Source organism: Crocuta crocuta, unplaced genomic scaffold, assembly GCF_008692635.1.
Source record: "Crocuta crocuta isolate KB4526 unplaced genomic scaffold, BGI_CrCroc_1.0 scaffold737, whole genome shotgun sequence".
Lineage (NCBI taxonomy): Eukaryota > Metazoa > Chordata > Mammalia > Carnivora > Hyaenidae > Crocuta > Crocuta crocuta.
This window is the reverse complement of record NW_027527804.1, coordinates 1,870,252-1,870,973: the sequence shown is the minus strand read 5'-3', so window position 1 is coordinate 1,870,973 and position 722 is coordinate 1,870,252. Positions and strand designations below refer to the sequence as shown.

Genomic DNA, 722 nt, shown 5'->3' with positions numbered 1-722 from the left:
TTATAATTCTCATTTTCCTTTAGAAAAATATATCTTCCACAAAAATAAGCTCTATATGAAAATGGTAGGACCATAAGGTGATTGAGAAGGAATATCAGATATTTGTAAGGCTTGATTCTGAGTAGTCATCTAGAATGTCATTGTAGTTTTAACATCTCACTGTAGTCACTAAGCATGACTGGACAGGGTAAAAATGTGGGTATGGGAGTTTGGGTATCTTTTTTAAAGTGTCTTCTCTTTGGAGATTAAAAAATGGCTCATCATTTCACAGGTTTTCCTGGAATTCCAGGACCTCCAGGAGCACCTGGGTCACCTGGAAGAATTGGTCTAGAAGGACCTTCTGGGCCACCAGGCTTTCCAGGACCAAAGGTCTGGGACATTTTTTGAAATTTTTAAAAATGTTTCTATCTCTGAGAGAGAGAGAGAGACAGCATGAGCAGGGGAGGGTCAGAGAGAGAGGGAGACACAGAATCTGAAACAGGCTCCAGGCTCTGAGCTAGCGGTCAGCACAGAGCCTGACGCGGGGCTCGAACCCACGAACCGCGAGATCATGACCTGAGCCGAAGCTGGATGCTTAACCTACTGAGCCACCCAGGAGCCCCAGGTCTGGGACATTTTAATTTATTCTTTTCCCTTTTCCTATTTCTTCTATTAGCCTTAACTCTCTATTTTGACATAGATATTATCATCCCAAGTCTTCATTTTATAAATAAAGTTAACTG

The 722-nt window shown here is 42.0% G+C and overlaps 1 protein-coding gene across 1 annotated transcript in view; it reads left to right on the top strand.

Moving 5' to 3' along the window:
• The window catches only part of COL4A5 (collagen type IV alpha 5 chain), a 227,462-nt gene that overhangs the window by 158,603 nt on the left and 68,137 nt on the right, over positions 1-722 (top strand). The window contains exon 28 of the mRNA XM_077773807.1: positions 272-369. Coding sequence (XP_077629933.1) covers positions 272-369 — 98 coding nt within the window. The remainder of the gene's footprint in view (positions 1-271; positions 370-722) is intronic.